Source organism: Protomyctophum parallelum, assembly GCF_964188405.1.
Source record: "Protomyctophum parallelum genome assembly, chromosome: 19".
NCBI classification, from domain to species: Eukaryota; Metazoa; Chordata; class Actinopteri; order Myctophiformes; family Myctophidae; genus Protomyctophum; species Protomyctophum parallelum.
The window spans coordinates 23,815,796-23,834,313 of record NC_139717.1 but is presented as its reverse complement, the minus strand read 5'-3'; the positions used below and the strand labels follow the sequence as shown (position 1 = coordinate 23,834,313).

Here is an 18,518-nt window from a genome sequence, read left to right as displayed (position 1 = left end):
TTAACTTTTCAGGATTCAGGATTCCAAGTTAAAATATAGAGGTATAAGAAGCGTCTGTTCTGTCCTACAGGCTACAGCTATACAGCAATGCAATGTGGCCCTCTGGAGTGACAAGTGAGTGTGGAAATATAGTGGCCCTCGATCTCATCTAGTCTCCATCATCAAAGTTTCCCACTCACGCCTGATTGCATGTTTTTGTGTGAAAGTAGTAAGTACACAATACAATTCACCTCTGAGTATACAAATAGAGTGTAACGAGATCGAATCGATCGATGCACGTTTTTACTTACTTTACTGTTTACTTACTTATCTTTTAATATCTCAGTGATATTAAAGCATCATAAGCAGAGGCGAGTCCATGTTTATTTGAGACTCAGTTTTCAACAAATTTCCCCTGAATGTCCATCTCTCTTCTCGTCTGTACCCTGGCAGTGGCCTCACTGGCCTGTCATATCGCCATAATTAATCAATACCCTACTCGCTGAATGGGCTAATAATAATAATAATACAGGAGAGGAGAGATCAACATTCCATTCAAAGTTCCTCTCGCGGGACTGTCCCGGCCCGAAACATCGCGAAGTTTCCTTCCATTTAGTATTTTGATGGCAGCCAGGCAGCAGCAGGCAGCGGCAGCACAGAACAGCCAGGGAAGTCCAAGAAAGGTGGAGACTCCTGGATAACTTCCTGCACAATAATCCACATCCACAAGCCACCAAGTAGATACGTTTTTTCGGGAGGCTGCTGCTGGTGGAAAGACGAATGGATATACGACGCATTTTGCTCATTTATCGGCGGTGAACCGACCAAATCCACTCCCAGGCGTTAGTAAATAGACATCTACCTGGCTAGTAGCTAAGCTAGCATAGAGGGCTGCAAGATAAGATTCCCAACATTTGATAGCGAGGCGGTGCGGGCTTCGAAGCGCAGGAATGGGTGAGTTTTCCCACCGTGTGTCGATCGTGTGGTGTTTCCAGTGGTGTGGTGTGATGTGTACGTAATACGTTATATTACATTTTCTCGGCGTCGCCGAAGGAAGTTGAGCGCAGAATAGATCAATCATCAAGCCAGCCATGTATCAAGGATTCCCCTGGTATTGATCTGTAGTGCACGCTTTGCCAACTGGGAGTAAAGTTAGCTCTGCAGTTAGCTGGTTAGCTTAGCGAACTATAGCTAGCAAGCTGGTTTAGCTGGATAATGGCCAGTATCGAATGTTAACTTGAGTCTTGAAGTCTTGAACTACACTCTGACTGTAACCAATGTCAATGTGGCATTTTGTAAGTGGTACTACTATCACAGCAGTCGCGAAGCCAGTGAAATAAGCCGGGGTTCAATTTCCAACTCTGACTAAACTTTCATGTTCTCTGCAGTGACGTTTCTCAAGTCTAGTCTCAATTCTATTCCAGAAATCATAGTAGCGTCTTGAATGTTTTCTGCGTGAAACCTTTCCATTTCCTGTCTTGCTGACTTATTGACAAGATTGCGTGCTCTGTATGGAGTCTTGACATTCTTTCCATTTGACAGCCAGCCATCATGTCCAGTCCCCACACCCATCTGCATTCTGCACCTTGTAGCCCAAAGTTGAGTGAGTCCATGGGCTCTGTGCTGTGTTGAGAGAAGAGCCAGAATGCTCACCTGACGAGAGTAATTATGTATTTATTAATGAGTCTGGATCTCAGGGTGAATTTCATTAAGGAGGATTACATACGGTAATGTTTTTTATAGGCCTGGCTGTGGATTCACTCGTCAACCTGTTATGTGAACTGTGGAACATCACATAGTAGGTAATAACTGTATGAATAGTACTCTGGCCAACAACAGTCACAGTCAGAACTCCCACAATGCCACCAAGGACATTTTCTATATCGTTATTTTGAGTCACTAATAAGCCTGGATAATGTTTTACTATTTTACACTTTCCTCAAGGTGAGTTTTTGTATGAGGGCATGACTGTTGGCTCCATTTAGGGGAAACAAAGCCTTTCTCCTGGTCAAAACAACAGACCTAAATCACAAGCTTACTGTACTTTGTGTGAAATGGTCCCAAGTTCCTCCAACTGTGAGCTCGCTGAGCTGTGTGATTCCTGAGATTGTGTGTGTGTGTACCGGTAAGATTGTTGTTCAAAGTCTTTGCTATGCAGTGAAACGGGTTACTCAGCCTAGCTCGTCTGTCTTCCCTTTTTTAAAGTTTGCGTATTCAGCCTCGGAAGCAGAGCTGCCAGTTAAGACCTTATTATAGCGTGCCGTGCACAAGGAACTTGGTCACATTGGTGGTTAAAGTCACCGTTACTGTATGTAACAGTACACATACAACAGTGGCAAAGACGGAAACCGTGAGGGTTAAGCGTACGTAGGTCCCTTGTTGAATTTCCCAGACGCTCAAGCTGTGTGTTGTTGTGATGGGTTGCTCTTCTCACTGTGGTATGCCTCTTCTTGTTACAGGAGATTTGTTGCATAGCTTTACCTCCTCTGTGTTTGAACATGTCCTGCTTAGTTGTGTAAGCGAGCCCCTCACATTCTGTGGTCACACACACTAGTATGACATGGTTTAAGTTACATGCATGCACCCTGCTTATTTGGTTAAATGATGTATGTATTGGAACTATAATATAAGTTGTCTAAAATTTGAATATTATTGTTATCTGTCAGGGCTGTATAAGAAGTCAGTTCAGCTGTTCAACTTCTCACGGGTCTATAGTTTCTATGAAATAGTAAAAAAAAATATATATATTACGACTGGCTGGCTGGCATCTCCCTTAGAGATAGGGTGAGAAGTTCAGTCACGTGAGAGAGACTCGGAGTAGAGCGACTCTACTCTACTCTACTCTGCTTCTTCGCCTGGAAAGGAGACGGCTTAGGTTACGGGCATCTGGTTAGGATGCACCTTGGCTTGAGCGTCTCCCTAGGGAGGTCCTCGATGCACGTCCCACTGGGAGGAGACCCCAGGGCAGACCAATGATCAGATGGAGGGAGTACCTTGACTCACTGGCCTTGGAACGCCTCGGGATCCCACAGGAGGAAGTTACTAATGTTGCTCTGGAGGTCTCTGGTGGAGCTGTTGCCCCCCCGTGACCCGACTACGGATAAGCGGTTGAAGATAGATGGACATTTTTATTAGGATGACTGTTTTCACAACGTTGATGATGTTATTTCCATACAACATTTAATGTTGTTACAGGCCTCTTCTAAATCAATGAATCAAAGTCTAACTCTTCAGTTGGACTGAACTGTGGTTCTCAAGAAAACATGCAGATAAGAAGCTGAATTTATTTTAAGAGGCCTCAAAAGAGTCATCGTGCCATGATTCCACTACCCATGGATTTTTTGAGTATACCATAACCTCCAAATTATCATTCTTATACAGTAGATATGACCACAACAAGTCACACAGTACAGTCACTCTAGTTTATCAGAATCTAGTGGTAGTAATTAATTTCCTTTCCCCTTTTTAACATGTCAGCTTAGTCTAATCAGGTTTGTTTGTTGATGTTTTGAGGTCAGTTAATTTGCAATCTGACTAACCTAAATTGGGCTACTCCAGTTAAGGGAAATATCCATTTAACCCCCAGAGTTAAATGAAAGCTGAGGATTTTAAAGTGTAAAGTTTACTGCATGTGGCCATACATACATTAATAGCCGTTTCTTAGGCTACTTACTTTGTCACCAAACCCCAACCCTTCTTGGAATGATGATTTCTAACATAAAATGTAAAAATAAATAAAAATCCACAGTTAACCATAAGTATTACAAAGATGCACAGTTTGCACATCCCCCTTCAAAAAAGCTGCCATGGCATATTTTTGAAGGGGATGTGATGACTCTTGAGAGTCGGTTCACAAATCATCACAATTATCCTAACTTCCTAACTCAACCATCAGACCTTTAAATGACTCAACACAGATGTCACTGCGAAACTGTGCTTCCATTCTTTTGTGTTTTAAACCTTAAAATGTGCACTTGCACAAAGGTGAAAAAACGAGCAATGCGGAGCATAATATAATCGTGGTCAGCACTCTATTTTCAGTATGACTGTATAGTTAACTATAGTGAAATAAAATCCCTGGTTCTCACTTTTACCACCCACCCTTGATCAGTTTCTGTTAACTTGCCCTAAAGCAGGGCCTGCCTTCCACATATCATTGAAGTATTCCATAGGACTGTATGGTGCTAAGGTTGAGTGTTACTGTTTTCTTGCCTCATGTACCTTGCTGATGCTAGGATATTCTTTAGCCTACTTGCAAGTTACAGGTCAAGTTTGGTTATTTACAGTGCATAAGAGTTGGATGGCCTGCTCATGGGCACATACTAGGGTGACTAGGCCAACTGTATTACTTTTCTTCCCCCTCCAAATAGGGAAGCATGTTTGCAACACTTGACCTTTCTTGGCCTGTTGAGCATACGCCGTATTTTCCACATTGTAATTGCTTGTGACATCTCTTTTTGTAAGTGCTTGGCTGCATAATGTTTTCATGTAGCCTCTAGCCTGATTATCAGACTGTAGCTTTCTTGAAGCTTCAAGAGATGCAGTCCACTCAGAGAGTGGGCGGGGTCTTTGGGCTGGATCCAGGCTAGTTTTCATGTTCATTGTCCAATAGAGGGGATGCGTGTGACATCATCATCAAACCCGTTATGCAGGAATGCCTACTGAGTGGCAAAAAACTACTTTCCGGCCGTTTCACTCATATGGATATGAAGAATCAACTGACTGAGAGAAAATGCTATTGTTACTGCTGCTGAATTGGTTATGATTTCACTAGAGACAGACTGTATCATGAGTGACTGACTGTCGCAAACGATGCAGAGATCAGAGACACACACACACACACACACACACACACACGCTCCCAGCAGGGGTGAATGTGGTTGCCACTGCCAGTGATCTCCCAGCAGGAGTGACTGTGTGTGGATGCCAGTATTCATTCACCCAAACCTTAGCTCCTAGCAGGTGTGTGTGTAGATGCCAGTGTCCAATCTGTCCATTAACTCGTCTCAAACCCTAGCTCTCAGTTTGTGTCTGTTTTTACTAGTAGGTGGCAGGAGGGTGTTGCTGAGAAGTACACCAATGGGCCTAATGTGTTCAGTGAACCTACCTTGGGTAAATACAGGTTTAAGGTCAAGGGTTGAACTATGGTGCCAACTTCCAAGAATAGCCTATTCCACGCACTCCCTCCTTCCTCTTGTTCTCCAGTAAAGTAAAAGTGCACCTCCTTGCCAAAGTCTTCTTTCTAGCTGAGTCTCTGCACATACATTTAAGACAAGTAGATAACTCGGAATTCATGTATTTATCCATTTTGCTCGCCAGTGGCATCGGTCTCTCTCCCAAGTTGTCTCTTCCTCTCTCTATCACCATCTCTGTTCAACCCATTGCGGCCTTTCCTTCATATCAGCAAGCTCACAAATCAGTGTGAAAGAATGTTTCCTTTTCCCGGACCGTGTGCATGTGTGTATGAACGAGCACAGTGACAGAACGCCAGCGTACAGGAGTGCAGAGTGCAGGCTGGATTGGCCTGTGGAGAATGCGTCTGCCTGGCACTCTGCTCGCCTGCGTGGCCTTGAATACCCCCCCCCCCCTTCCTCTCCTCTTCCTTCCTCTCTCTGTGTTCTCTTAAATTCTATCGATCGTCCATCTCTGTCGCATGCATGCAGTGCCATGCACTTTCTCCATGCATGCAGTGCCATGCACTTTCTCCATGCATGCAGTGCCATGCACTTTCTCCATGCATGCAGTGCCATGCACTTTCTCCAAGCATCTGTGTGATCCGTTTATTGTTGTCTTTTTTTGGCATGACCCCCCTCATCTCCGTTTCTCTCGATTCTCCCCATTATCACATAAAATATGTCAAAAGGCCGATGTGAAAGGGCCACGTTGTACTTGAAACGGACTCTCCACCAGGACCAGGAAGTACGTTTGTGTGTGTGTTTGTGTGTAAGGGGGTGTGGGGGCAAAATAATCTGGGACCTGCTTTCCTCTCTTCCTGTTCACTTCAGCTGAACTCTGAGAATGTGCTCTTTCCATGATGCCTATAGAGCCAAATAAAAATATATTACATGTTTAGAGGCAAATTTGTCATTGGTCAAGCTTTAGAAGAGAAAAAAAAACTTTTCTCAAGTTCTCAACGTTGTTATCAACTCGCAGTACAGGCTACAGTAAACTTCTTTTCTTTTTCTTCTTGAAATTCTATAGAATAGTTGTGACTGTGAAAAACACATGTTTATATATTAAAATAAAAACTCTCCAGGCTGGTAGTTTAGATGGGAGCTCAGCACTGAGAGGCAAATTGACACCGCAGGGAGAGGAGAGAAAAGATAAATTAGTGCTTCTGATAATACAGACGGGGCTTTGAGCAAGACTGGGCATGGCGGAGGTATGTTAAAGAAAACACACTCATCATGTGCCCTTGCACACTAACGCATAGTAATGGAATAGCCATTTACTCTGTAGGACACGGGCTGCGAGAAATCGAGGAAGAATTTGTTACTTCATGTTCTTGACATTCTGTGATAAAACAGCCCCCATAAGAACAATTGCTTTAGACTTCTGCCCAAAGTATCTTGAACGCTATACTTTGTTGTTGTTGAGACAGACGGCAGTAAAGATGATTGAGAGACTATGTAGAGGCAGTCACAGCAGGAGGTCTTTGAACAGGCCAGCGGTGGCACGTGTTGTTCCTTTAACCACTACCCCATGCACTGGCACCTACCACTGTTTAATGACCATCCTCTGCTGCCAACAGGAGACCTCTCAATCACAGCCATGAGACATGGCTTTATTGCTGTTGCTTTGAGCCTGGAGGGGGGAAGGAAGGGTACATTCAGCAGCAGGGAGTAGCAAATTGCACACACGCACGGTCGCACGCACGCACAATAGCCTTGACTTTCAGCGAATGCGGATTATTCTAGGACTCTAGGTCAGTGCTTCTTCACTATTTTCAAACTGGGACCTACCTAGCTGTCAATGGTGAAGTCTAGGCAAATCTAGGCTGTTGCAAGGAGGAGTTGTATTGGTGTGCCTAGTTAAAACTAGTTTTGTTGCAAGGAGTTGCAACTAGTTGCGTTGGTGTGGTTTGGGCCTAAGAATGTATCCCCAGACTTTTTGATCATCTCTTTTTTTCCGTCCACACTCTTACGGTCCCCTTTATCTCTTTCTCCATCTCTCTGTGGTATTCTTCCCGTATCTCAACAGTTTTATGTAAGGAATTGTCAGCTGCCTGCCTCTCTGCGGTCCTGTAATGCGAAAATGTCTGTTACTGTGCCTTTTTCCAAACAAAAATGTATAGTCAATCTCGAAGTTGAAATATCTTTCTCTCCCACTGGTCCGCTCTTGTTCTTCCCGACAGAAAAAGGCAGCTGCTGACTTGTGTTGCTCTGAGCCTGTTGAGCTTGGAACAGGATGCTCCATTGTATTGGTTAAGATTAATTGCCACACTTGATCATAAGATACCAGGGAAGAGCAGAGACAAGACTTTCTTGGCAGATATGTTTATTGGTTGATGATTTCTGAGACATCTTTGTGTGCACGCAACTGTGCTTGTGTGTAACCCTGGGCCTGCACACACATGGTGCTTGTGTCACAGTGTGCCTCTAAGAGTTGGAGCTGGCAGTCTGGGTACACAATATCTACCTATAATTTTAGAGATGTCTGTATGAGGCAATTTCGCTGCTCTCTGTCCTCACTGGCTGCACCAATGGCTCTGCATTTGCACACAGGCATTGACCATTACCTTTAATACCTTATGGAGGTCTTATTTAAGCCCTTTTCCGCGGACCACCTGTCTCAAAATACACATCAATAATAGGCTATGATCCATCTTCGACAGGTTAGGACTAGTACTACATAAAGAAGCAGACTGTAGCAGAGATGGTGCTCAGTGATGTTGTTGAGTTTGGAAGCGTTAACCTCCGTATCCATATGCTTCCACAGGATGTGCCCTAATTTTCCACCCCCGATAATGCTTTTTTTCCAAGTTAAAACCAGTCAACCTCTCTTTGAAGTTTGTTTGACATAATATAAGTTGAACACTGCACAGCACGTTTGTCATATAAATGCCATGGGTTTTGTTTAAGAGAGACATCAACTTGTAATATATGTGGGGGACACTTGACTTGCACATCAAAATAATTATGTTTAATAGTGTTTAGAGAAGTTGTTAAAAACACTTATGTGGATGGAATTTTTATTGTCAAAAATATACCAGGGAAATGTTATAACAAAATATAATTTAAATAGTTGACTTTAATTTGGTGTTGGAACTTGGAAGTGGTAAAACGAAAATGTAATGCATGTGAAATGTGTTGCTTGTTAGTGTTCATTTGTAAGTGTTAATCCTGTAGAAATGTGTTGCTCGAGCTCGCCTGTGTGTTATTAGAGAATCCTGTAGACAAACTAATGCTCTTCTATCAGGTGAGAGATGAGTCTAGTCTAGTGATGTTGTCTAACTACAGAAGCCCATATATATATATATATATATATATATATATATATATTGTCTGTGACACAGTATTATAGCCATGACTGAGTATCACGTTATCTAGTATCTACCATTTACTCTTAAATGGTTTGCCCTATTTGGAAATGGATTTCCATGTCTGAGTGCCTGAATAGACCCACTGACCCACATCCACTCACTCACGGCCACACTAATGCCGTGCTGCGAGACGAGTCATGATGTCGGAATTGCATTGTCAGCTAGTGACTAGTAGTGAGACGGGCATTAGCAGCACAGACACGACCTCCCCACCTTAACAAATATAATTGAAATGCATTAGGTAAATTAATATTAATGCAGGTCACACAACGCACTCAAGTCACTGGACTGCACACTGTGCACTGTGCAGTCCAGTGTAAGTGCTTGGGGAATGTGTTTGATTTGCTTATTATAAGTGTGTGTCTTTCCTAAATGCATCTCTCAAAGCTCAAACAGAACATGACAGAAAGATGAAATCTACAAACAGCTTGAGTTTGGTGTCTATTGTTAACCACACTTAAACCCTCTAGTCTTAGTGTATAAGACTTGAATTACAGCTGTTCTTTAACTGCTATTTATGTACAGTACATCTTAGTCGTCTACACCAAATCTCGTTGCCAAAAATAGAAGATCCATAAGCTCAAAACTCATCACATTGCGGCACGTTCCCCCCCCAGAATAGGGATGCTTGAGTTCACATGGTTAAATGCAATGTAATACATATTCATTAAATTGCTACTGTTAATTTGTTTTATAGTGTCATAATCATGTGTTTTTGTTGTTGTGTAACACTATGCTTATATTTACATTACTTGCATCATAGTGCTGCCGTAATTGTCCAAAAATTGGATTCGGATATTCGTTTTAAAAACCCACGTGGATTCGAGCCATTCGGATTTCAATTCGAGCCATTCAGATTTTTTTATAATTATATTTACACCAATACAACCTGAGACATAACATTTAAGATCGCATTGCTGGCACAACTCTCTCTCTCTCTCGTCTCCGCGCATTGGTGCTGCTGAAAAGTGAACCGAGTTGGAACACAACGCATGCATTCTCCCTTCTTCAGTAAAACTTCACTGACATTTTTCTTATAGGTATATTCAGTGATTTCACTTAATTCAAATATCACTTATTTTTTTGTTTTGTTGTGATAATCCTCCCTACTATAGAGTGTGCTGGCCATATAAGGAGTTCCTCCCTGTCCCCAGTTAACCCCTGGGGGTCAAAAAACCGTAGGTTTCGTTTTTGACTCTCTATCCTGATTGGACGAAAGGCTGGGTCCCACAGACAAAAACGAAACCTAAGGTTTTTTGAGTGAAATCACTGAATATACCTTTAAATGAGCAAACCTACCACACAGCCTTATCAAAACGAGGCACGGAGGCAGTATTAATTCACAGAACAGAACACTGCATTGCTGCTTCTGCCGGACCCGGCACCACATTTCATCCTTACGCATTTTATTTATCTTTTTATAATTTCCTGAAGGATAAAGTCGCTTCATGATTGAAGATTGATGAGTGATAGATCTGTGTGTTGTCTAAAAATATACTCTCCCGTCCGTCCGAAACAACACCGAAGCAAAGCCTGTCCCAGCTGATCACTAGATACGCTGTTGACGGAAGATTTCACCCTTCTGAGCAGCGTACACCCACTGCGCAAAGAACGTAAAAGGCTCCCACGGCCCCGCCCGCCTTGTGCTCACTATGCAGGCTGTGCTGCATAGTCTGCGTTTAGGAAGAGTACGAGGCAGAGCTGATTTATTCTTCAATGTATGCCGGTGTCGGCGTGTCGCGTGGCAAATATAACTAATCTACAAGCTCACAAGTCACAACGCGTTGCTTACCTATGGCACCGTCTCGCGAAAACTAATAATAATAATAACAAAAAATATATATATATATTTTTTAATTCGAACCTTAATTTTATATATAAATTTTTTGATTCGAAAATATATTCGGATATAGAATATTCGTTGGCAGCACTATTGCATCATGGTTGTTGGCTATATTTACTTGGGTTTTCACCCATATGTTCATGCTGCCAAGGGAGTCTCCTCCAGGCTGCTTGACCACTCAATAGGACTCTTTGCAGTATGCCTAAAGGCCCCCAGCCTCAATAGGACTCTTTGCAGTATGCCTAAAGGCCCCCAGCCTCAATAGGACTCTTTGCAGTATGCCTGAAGGCCCCCAGCCTCCATAGGACTCTTTGCAGTTTGCCTGCCCTGAAGGTCCCCAGCCTCAATAGGACTCTTTACAGTATGCCTGAAGGCCCCCAGCCTCAATAGGACTCTTTACAGTATGCCTGAAGGCCCCCAGCCTCAATAGGACTCTTTTTTTTTTTTTTTTAAGATATTTTTTGCGGCTTACGCCTTTTATTGATTTTTGAAGGGACAGACAGTAGGCTGACAGGAAACGGGAGAGAGATGGGGGGATGACATGCAGTAAAGGCCGTGTCGGGTCCGGGAGTCGAACCCGCGGCACACTGCGACTGGATTACCAGTCCGGTGCCCAGACCGTTACGCTACGGCCTGGGCCCTCAATAGGACTCTTTACAGTATGCCTGAAGGCCCCCAGCCTCAATGGGACTCTTTGCAGTTTGCCTGCCCTGAAGGCCCCCAGCCTGGCTGGTACCAAAATGGCAGGAAGTTGTGTAGCTTTCTTTACACACTCAACACACCATCCAATCACCTGCATGCTTGCCTGTCTGTGGTTATGTTTAATGTAACTTCCTTTTGAGTGAACAAACCCAGGGTGCTTTGTCCACGCACGCACGCACACACACACGTACACGTCGTACACGTACACAGAGCTGTGTTTCCTGGGGTGGGGGGGGGGGTCTACATTATTTGGGAAGATAAACATAAGATGATGAGTCACAACAGTTCATTATTGAATGAATTTAGATTCAAAGTACCTTTTGGAGCAAGTGTCTGATTCCCCCTCAACAAAATGAGGCCTACATCATATTTTCACTTTGCAATGCACTGTCAACAGTGTTTAAGACTGAGGTCAACAAAGTATAGCCTAAACATGCAGATTGCAATTGCCATGAAGTTGAAATACCTCAAGTTTACCTCAAAATGTACTGTATAGGCCCATAGTATTTTGGAGGAGAACGCTTTCAATGTACAAAACAAGACAACATTTCGATGGAAATAGAGCTAGGTGCAAATCTTGGTTTACAGCACTGAAATTAGGTTACGCCCAACTCCTGGTTCTAGCAGAGGGCCTAGTGGAAATGGAGAGGAATGCTGAAGACTCGGAGCTGGCTTGGTCTGGGGAGTTTAAATTGCTCCAAACCTCAGACTCAAATTGAGTAAAGTTAGTTGTAACTTGTTTGTCACGTGTTCATATCGGATCGGTCAGAAAAGCTGGCTTCTGCACCGGAGGTTGTTGATCTGAATACCTAGGTCTAGGAGAGGGAAAACTAGTCTGACTCTGGGGCCACTCTTCCTTTCACAAATCACTATTGAATGAAATGAGGAATGTCCAATGAGTCCAAAATGACTCTTTTTGTATAGCTTGTAGATCTGCTATACTAGTATATACTATAATGGAATTTCTTTTTGACAATCTACTTACCGGTACTTACTTTACACTTTAGGAATAAGCCCAAAAAAACACAACCTGCAACTACCAACCGAATTTGACAGAAAAAGAAGCCCAAAGTCGCTTATAATAAGCCGACATGACAACACTGCCTGTGAATGTGACCATGTGAGCTGTGAACCCGGGATCTGGGAGGCACTCAGGTGCAGCCCATTGGCTCAGGGCCGATTCATACTCCTATTTTACCACTGTAGTGCCGAAATGATTTCGGCTCGTCAGATGTTTTTAGTAGCACCGAAGAGCCGACTTTAGGACGGTACCCCCCCCCCCCCCCCCCCCCCGAACCTCAAATGAAGTCACATTGTAGGCTCTACAGAGCCGAAACGACTTTTATTCGGCTCTAAAATATGTATGAATAGCGCCTAAGATCCCACACCCTGTGACGATGGGATCTATTTTCAAACCACAACAAGCACGCCGAGCGGAGCATCTCCTGCAGCACAGGAGATTCACACGTACCTCTCATTTGGAAAACATTTGATCATTTTATTACATTTGTGAAACGTAATAATGTCAACTTAGTAGTACTAGTAATTTCAATTTCATATTTGTTGTTATTGTAAAATTTAAGCTGTCCAGTGTCCACACACACATGTGTACATAATCGTATGTAAAATGTTCTCATATTGGAAGCCATTTCCTCCAGCTTAGTAATAGTCAGTGCCGCGGCCCACGACAGATGAATGACTGTGGAAATAGAGTTATTTCCGCCAGCCACTGCGAGCTGTTTATTTTTTTTTCTCCCTTTTTTGCTGTGCATAGAGCTAGCTCAGCAAGGCGTGAGGGAGGGCCTCAGTTAGCATCTTGTCCTGTCAGTGGTGTGTTTTGTTTACCACAGCAGACCATATCTCATCCTGTGGTTTCATGGACAGATAAGCAGAAATTACTGTCTGGTGCTGTACTGGGGCCCTGGCCCACTTGTGTGTGTGTGTGTGTGGGTGGGGGTGTGTGTGTGTGTGTGTGTGTGTGTGTTTCCTTGTCGCCCCAGTGCTACGTGTGTGTGCGCTTGCTAGTGTGTGTGTGTATGTGGGGGATGCAGAACCTTTGCCAGATCAGTGTTGCAGCTAGAAAGGATCTATCATAAGATGTTTAAGTGCCGTGTTTAATTCCCTAGCTAACCAATGAAATTACATGCCAGCCAGATAATGTTTTTTTGTCTATTTAAACTATTTTAAATCTATTGTAAATACTATTATTAATCGTTGGCTCTGCTACATAATGTTTATGCTGTGGAGGAGGCTGCAGGAGGCTAGCCGTCTGTGAGAGGTTCGGTCTTTGTGTGTGTTTGTCAATTGTCCGTGTCCACACTCCACTGTCCAGACTCCACTCCAGAGCTAATCTGGCACACTGCTGGACCGATCGGCGACAAATGTCTGCAAGGCACACTGCCAGTAGGTCAATGAAGTATCCCTGTACATAAGGTTGCCAACAGGCCAGGAACGTTTGTTATCGGTGTGCACTGTTTGGTATTGAGTTGAGTGATCATAGAAGTAGCCGTTAATGACCAATAGACAATGACTTAGATGAAACATTGAGTGTGTTGTAGGTAAAGGATTTCTTATGACGGGATCACAAAGAAAAACAGTAGGTTGATGCGTTGCGTGCGTCCTTAATTTGTAAATCAAGTATGTTTGCTATTTTATAATGTTTTAATAATAGGGCAATGTTAAAAGGGTGGCATTTGTTCCTCGGCCTAGTGGGAATGTGCTTGCACAGAAATCGCACGCTGAGCTCATGATTTGAGGCATTTTGTTCAAAACCGAGCACTCCTGCAAACTTTGGAAGTCAATCAGGATGGACTGATGGAGTATGAAAAATCGGAAAACACCAGTTTTGTGTAATGGCTATAGAGATACTGTGTACCGATTTGTACAAACTATTGGATTGTCTCTCTTTTTACTTTTGTTATCACTTTCAACCCAAGGTGCATAATGGACTACTGAAGGCTACATGCCTATAAGTGTCTTCCTCTGGGGTTTTTAACTTGAACACCATGTTGCTGTAAAATCAGGCCCTACAGTAACAATTTAAAGATATTGATTGGCCAGAGTAGCAATATAATACAACAGAACTTCAAAAGCTGCTTCTATAAAAATGAAGCATGGAATGGCACACGCATTCAGTAAATGCAACTTTGGGAAAACACCATGATGCTGTGCGCGCCATGTTATTAATTTATGATTTATATCGGTCTACCCGCCACCCGGTAGACCGATGCAAGGTTCGAGGGGTTTTACAAATCACATATTGGGACATGGTCTGACAGCTTTTAGTCTTGGGATTGTTTTTGGCTTTAACCCCTGGATGCCGGAGATTAGCTGTTCAAAGACGGACACATAGACGGACGGGGTGCAAAACAGTCCCTCCCCATGCCTTCGGCCTGGTGTAGACAATAAACACATTAGCCAGTGGAGAGGGAGGGTGCCTCCTTGTTTCTAGGGAGAGGTAGTGCACGCACGGATGGAAGACTAGTGAATACAGAACTGTGAACTTCCTTCCACATTCACATTCATTAATATATTATGAACATTACTGTGAGGGTGTGTGGGATAGGGCTGGGCGATATGACAAAATCTCATATCACGATATAGAATTTATTTTATCACGATAACGATATACTCACGATATAGCATATTTTTTACGATACCTATTTTTTTATCTAAAATAATTGATTTTTGTTCAAGTCGAGTACTTTACTGTACTTGGGCTGTACTGTACTGTACTGTACTGTACTGTACAAGCTCTCCTCCCTGGCCTCTGTCTGTGTTAGGCTGCACAACAGTGACACTTGGTGGTGACAATAGTTATGCTATTTCCGTGCTCGGATACAGGGACAGGGACACACATAGCTGTCTATAATGGTTGCACCACTCAAAAAACAATTAAATTCACATTATCCAGTCTACTTATATGAATATAATACTGATGCCCTTCCCATGCACAGACAGGCCCAAAGCAAGTACAAAAATATTACAAAATAAAATGTATATAATAATAATTAGAGGCTGAACTCAATTGTTCAGCCTCTGTAGACATTTTTAAAGCACAGCTCAAGACCCACTTCTACAACATTGCTTTTAATTGATCTTTTATTTTTTGTTATTCATGTCCTCACTGTATTGCATCACTGCTTGTTTTTTAATGTCGTTGCCTTGCTTTTCTTTTTTTCTCCATTGCTCTGTAAAGCACTTTGAGAGCTGCATTTCATGTCATGAAAGGTGCTATACAAATAAAGTTTTATTAGTATTATTAATAATTATTATTATTATGACAATTAAAAAGAAAAAAGAAAGAAATAAGACGTTGCCATTCAGAGTTCAGACACAGAAGTACAGGCCTGTGTCTGCATTAAATTGGCTTAAGGAAAAAATAAATATCTCATGTCACAGTTTGTCACTACAGTTGTTTCAGTTCATTTAAGCTCTGTATAGGGAATCAACATGTTCTGTTGTAGTTATAGTTTAGTTTGTTAAAGACGTTGGGCAGCTTAACGATGTTTAATTGACTACAGGCGATAGAGTGAGAGAGAGTGAGAGAGAACGCGATCTTGTCGTCACCTCTCCATGCCCAGCTGTGCGTATATGCGAGTCTGGGACGAGTGGGGCTTTTTCTTTTCCTTTTTTTTTTTGATGATCACAACAAAGTCAGCGTCTTGTGTTGTTGTTGTAAGCTGTTGCTGAATTAAGGACTTTTCAAATGGAATAATTTATTTGGAACAATAAAACAAGACAGGACTGCACAGGTAAGAGGAACGTCTTCGTCTTGGAAGAAGTTTGCAGTGCACCCGACGACGGACAAGCTTATTGTTCAACTGTGTAAAACATGCGTGGCTCACGCAATTTATCAATTTGACCCAACATGAAACCTGCATTTATAACAGTGAATGACCGGTTACTTTAGGGCGCGTTCGGAAATAGCGCACTAGGCGCACTGTGCAATGCAAACTGATAGATGAGTTCGCTCCGGTGTGGTATTTCCGAACGTGCCCCTTACACCGCTCTGAATCTCGTCAGCCATCATCTCCCTTCATGTAATCAAAACCACTTCCATATCCATACAATGGAAGACGTTGCCCCTCTTTTAGGTGCAAGCACCACCTCGGCTTGTGTTGTGGTCGTGTTAGAGTATATAATAGAGAAGACATCCGAAAGGTGTTGGCTCACTGTTTTCAGTGCGCGCGGTGGGCTGCTGGGCATGCCGTATATAAGCGCTGTGACGTAAAATACTGCCGTAAAGCGAAACGGCGATATAAGCGATATAGCTTTTTTTTCGTGATAGACATTTTCTATCGAAAATACGATATATATCGTCATATCGCCCAGCCCTAGTGTGGGAATCTCCTGCATTATAATCCCCACAGTGAGATTCTGGCCCTGAAGGCAGTAGTTTAGGGAGCGTTTGTACTATGGGCGGGGCACACATTTTAAATGTCAATTATGAATCGAATGACCATGTTCATTTAATTGTTTAAAGCCAAACTTGCCTTTGCAGAGTTCTGTAAGACTGTTTGGATCTCAGCCTGAAGAGTGTAACGATCAGTAAAGTCTATATCTGTCAGCTAGGCTGGCAGTCTCTCGCTCTCTCCTCTTACTCTCATCCCACTCGCGATACACAGGGATGCCCGTCTCTTTGTAATGTCTCATTTAATAAGTGCGTTGTTTGGGATGTGGGGTAATGAAAGCTGATGTGAGACCGTTCAGGCCCTGGCTGCTGTGATATTGTGGGCCAACTCTGATCTCAGAGAGAGAGGCATGCATGCATGCACGCACACACACACACACACACACACACACACACACACACACACACACACACACACACACACACACACACACACACACACACACACACACTCTGGCAGGTTTAATAGTAGTTATCACACACTGTTTTCTCAGTGCAGCTTATTGCTGACCTTGCTGTAAACCCATCCTTCACCTTTACTACAATGTTCCTCCTCTGAATACTATCGGTTTTGTTGAAGGAACACTTTGCCCATTTTCAACCTTATCTTCAGATAATTGGTCCTAATGCCTTACTAATGCTCATTATAAGATGGCACCATGTATTACCCACTCTGCATCATATCTGGGGCCGGCTATGGGCAGTTCAGAAACCTTTCTATGGATTCCAAGCTAACAGTCCGACAGAAACTACTGCTTTCTCTTACTGGAAAGTTAGCATGCTGAAATAGGTTTTTGTTAATTGTAGCCATTTTCTTATTTGAATTGACCAAACCTGTCTACCGAAGATGTCACTGATTGGTAGGCAGGTTTCTGAACTGTCCACACGGCCCTCCTCTGAGACATAGACAGTCGACAGAACAGTGTATCTTCTATGAGCAATAGGATCTTTACATTTCATTTATTTTATCGTTTCTGCTCTTGCAATGATCTTATTTGATATATGTTGTATTACTATTTTAGATGTACAGTACATGACATTTCAACCCGCTAAGTGGCCTATGTGAGAGCTTGCATGAATGAGTGCATGCATGTATTTTAATGAAGAGACAGAGCTACATTCCACACAGTTGGGTCTGCACAGCTATGTGTTTGTGTGTTTATGTCATGTGTTGAAGAGCACTCCAGTTAGGAGACAGCAAGCCTCCACTCTGTCCTATTATTCCACAAACGGCAGACATATGTATTTATAGAAGCTGCCAAGCCTGTTGTGTTGTGCGTAAAACGGTGCAAGCAATGGGAGGTTGGTGAGGGGTGTGCCACTAGTATTACTATAGCATTGGTTAGACATAAGGTTGGTGAGGGGTGTGCCACTAGTATTACTATAGCATTGGTACCGTTAGACATAAGGTTGGTGAGGGGTGTGCCACTATGGTTAGACATAAGGTTGGTGAGGGGTGTGCCACTATGGTTAGACATAAGGTTGGTGAGGGGTGTGCCACTATGGTTAGACATAAGGTTGGTGAGGGGTGTTCCACTATGGTTAGACATAAGGTTGGTGAGGGGTGTGCCACTATGGTTAGACATAAGGTTGGTGAGGGGTGTGCCACTATGGTTAGACATAAGGTTGGTGAGGGGTGTGCCACTATGGTTAGACATAAGGTTGGTGAGGGGTGTGCCACTATGGTTAGACATAAGGTTGGTGAGGGGTGTGCCACTATGGTTAGACATAAGGTTGGTGAGGGGTGTGCCACTATGGTTAGACATAAGGTTGGTGAGGGGTGTGCCACTATGGTTAGACATAAGGTTGGTGAGGGGTGTTCCACTATGGTTAGACATAAGGTTGGTGAGGGGTGTTCCACTATGGTTAGACATAAGGTTGGTGAGGGGTGTGCCACTATGGTTAGACATAAGGTTGGTGAGGGGTGTTCCACTAGGGTTAGACATAAGGTTGGTGAGGGGTGTTCCACTATGGTTAGACATAAGGTTGGTGAGGGGTGTGCCACTATGGTTAGACATAAGGTTGGTGAGGGGTGTGCC

The 18,518-nt window shown here is 43.1% G+C and overlaps 1 protein-coding gene across 1 annotated transcript in view; it reads left to right on the top strand.

Annotated features, from left to right (window-relative positions):
• Positions 1–479: 479 nt before the first annotated feature.
• Positions 480–18,518, top strand: part of cd2ap (CD2-associated protein) — a gene marked incomplete at its 5' end in the record, with an annotated part of 92,001 nt that continues 73,962 nt past the window's right edge. The window contains one exon of the mRNA XM_083790405.1: positions 480–933. Coding sequence (XP_083646531.1) covers positions 930–933 — 4 coding nt within the window. The remainder of the gene's footprint in view (positions 934–18,518) is intronic.